Source organism: Chenopodium quinoa, unplaced genomic scaffold, assembly GCF_001683475.1.
Source record: "Chenopodium quinoa cultivar QQ74 unplaced genomic scaffold, ASM168347v1, whole genome shotgun sequence".
Lineage (NCBI taxonomy): Eukaryota > Viridiplantae > Streptophyta > Magnoliopsida > Caryophyllales > Amaranthaceae > Chenopodium > Chenopodium quinoa.
Window position 1 is genome coordinate 1,986,568 of NW_018744633.1, and position 2,455 is coordinate 1,989,022.

The 2,455-nt window shown below is 32.0% G+C and overlaps 1 protein-coding gene across 1 annotated transcript; it reads left to right on the forward strand.

The window, feature by feature from the left end:
• Positions 1–543: 543 nt before the first annotated feature.
• LOC110701564 lies at positions 544–1,227 on the forward strand. Its single transcript, XM_021879196.1, has one exon. The coding sequence runs from the start codon at positions 544–546 to the stop codon at positions 1,225–1,227; it is 684 nt and encodes a 227-aa protein (XP_021734888.1).
• The last annotated feature ends 1,228 nt before the right edge of the window (positions 1,228–2,455 follow it).

Genomic DNA, 2,455 nt, shown 5'->3' on the forward strand with positions numbered 1-2,455 from the left:
CTTTTCCCCTTATTTTATAATACGTTATCAGCACTACACTCTAAACGAAACTATTACACTGATCACTCCGTAAGTATACTAGCCAAGAAAAAAAAAGTCCAAAGGTATTCATTTTATAACATTAGTTAACACGTATCAAGTATTGATGTTAGGAATTGTTCTATATCATGATGTTAGTTTATGATTATATGCGGTTCTGACATACTAAAGTTCTTAGTTTATGATTATATCATGATGTTAGAATATGCGGCCACTTTCATAGAATTTTTTCATCTTCACCTTATATGCTTTCGAATTATGTTAGTTTATGATTATTAGTTTATGATTATTAGATATCATGATGATATTATTTCTGCTTCATTACGTAGAGGTCGTGATATTAATTTTGCTTCTTAACATATTTTACGAGACATTTTAGTAGTATAACTCATGATATCCCCTTCATATGTGATTAAATCATTAACAGTAGTAAGTATTATTATTTTTATATAGTATATGTTTATTGTATGCTATTTAATCTTTTATTGTTATTTTATAGTGAAAATGTCGAATCTTACCAAGCTTGAATTTGTGGCCCTTGATATTACCGGAAAGAATTATCTATCATGGGTGTTAGATGCTGAAATACACCTAGATGCTAAAGGCCTTGATGAAACAATTAAGGAGGGTAATAAAGCAACACTCCAAGATAAGGCAAAGGCCATGATATTCCTTCGCCATCACCTCCATGAAGGACTCAAAAGTGAATATTTAACTGTGAAAGATCCACAAATCCTTTGGAGTAATCTAAAGGAAAGGTATGACCACCAAAAAACAGTGATACTACCTAGAGCTCATTATGATTGGTTGAATTTGAGATTGCAAGATTTTAAATCTGTTAGTGAATATAACTCATCTATGTTTGAAATAACTTCTCAATTGAAATTATGTGGAGAAAATATTACTGATACAGAAATGCTTGAAAAGACATACTTTACTTTCCATGCAAATAATATTGTCCTGCAGACACAATATAGAGAAAAATGTTTTAAAAAATATTCTGAATTAATATCTTGTCTTCTTGTGGCTGAGCAAAATAACGAGCTGTTAATGAAAAATCATGAATCACGTCCTACTGGCTCTACTCCATTCCCTGAAGCGAATGTGACAACCCATAACGGGAAAGAAACTAAAAACAAAGACCATTCCAGTAGTAGTGGTCGAGGTAGAGGTCGTGGTTTTAGCTAGTGGATATGGTAAAGGTCGTGGAGGTCATCCCCGGAAGGGAATAATTTTGATTTTGGCAGTACAACTCATTTAGAAGTTGGTGATTTCTTCAATGCTTCGGAAGGGAATAATTAAATTTATATTATTTTATGTCAACTTTAAGTATTAGACTTTATCTAGTTATTTACTTATGTTATTTTCCAATGGTTGTAATAAGGACTTTATATGCTTTATGAATTTATGAACTATTTGGGTGTTTTTATTGAATTATTTATTCTATCATCTTTATTTTTATGCTTAATATTTTGACATATATTTTATTTAATGGAGAACATGGATATTACTCAAGTTTAGTTTGCTATGAATGGTGAAGAATTGTGTCTTGCTGACAGTGCAACTACTCATACAATACTTAGAAATAAAAAATACTTCTCTACATTAATGATGAAAAGGATTAATAATGAGAGTACCATATCGGGTTGTACAAATATTATTGAGGGCTCCGGAGGAGCCACTATAAAATTGCCTTGGGGAATTGAAATTAAAATAATTGATGCTTTATACTCCCCATTGTCTCAAAGAAATTTATTAAGTTTTAAAGATATTCGCAACAATGGTTATTATATTGAGACAATCAATGAAGATGATAACGAATTCCTTCAAATCACAAATATAAATCAAGGCTCAAAACATGTTTTGGAGAAACTACCTACATTCTCCAGTGGTTTGTACTACACAAAAATTAATGCTATTGAAGCTCATGCTATAGTAAACCAAAAGTTTACTGATAATTTTGTTGTTTGGCATGACCGGTTAGGCCATCCCGGTTCAATAATGATGCGAAAAATAATTACGAATCCATGTGGACATTCTTTGAAGAGCCAACAGATTCTTCATAATAATTTTTCATGTGCTGCTTGCTCAGAAGGCAAGTTAATAATTCGCCCATCACCAGCTAAAATTAATTTTGAATCAATTAGTTTTCTGGAACGTATACAAGGAGATATTTGTGGGCTCATACATCCCCTATGTGGACCATTTAGATATTTTATGGTTTTAATTGATGCATCAACTAGATGGTCACATGTGTCCTTGTTATCAACTCGCAACCTAGCGTTTGCGAGATTACTTGCCCAATTGATTAAGTTACGGGCACATTTTCCAGATACTCCTATTAAGACTATTCGGATTGATAATGCTGGTGAATTTACATCTCAAGCTTTCAATGATTATTGCATGTCCATTGGGA

Bases quoted from the DNA above. Each gene is read 5' to 3' on its own strand.
- LOC110701564 (XM_021879196.1), top strand. From the start codon at position 544: ATGTCGAATCTTACCAAGCTTGAATTTGTGGCCCTTGATATTACCGGA.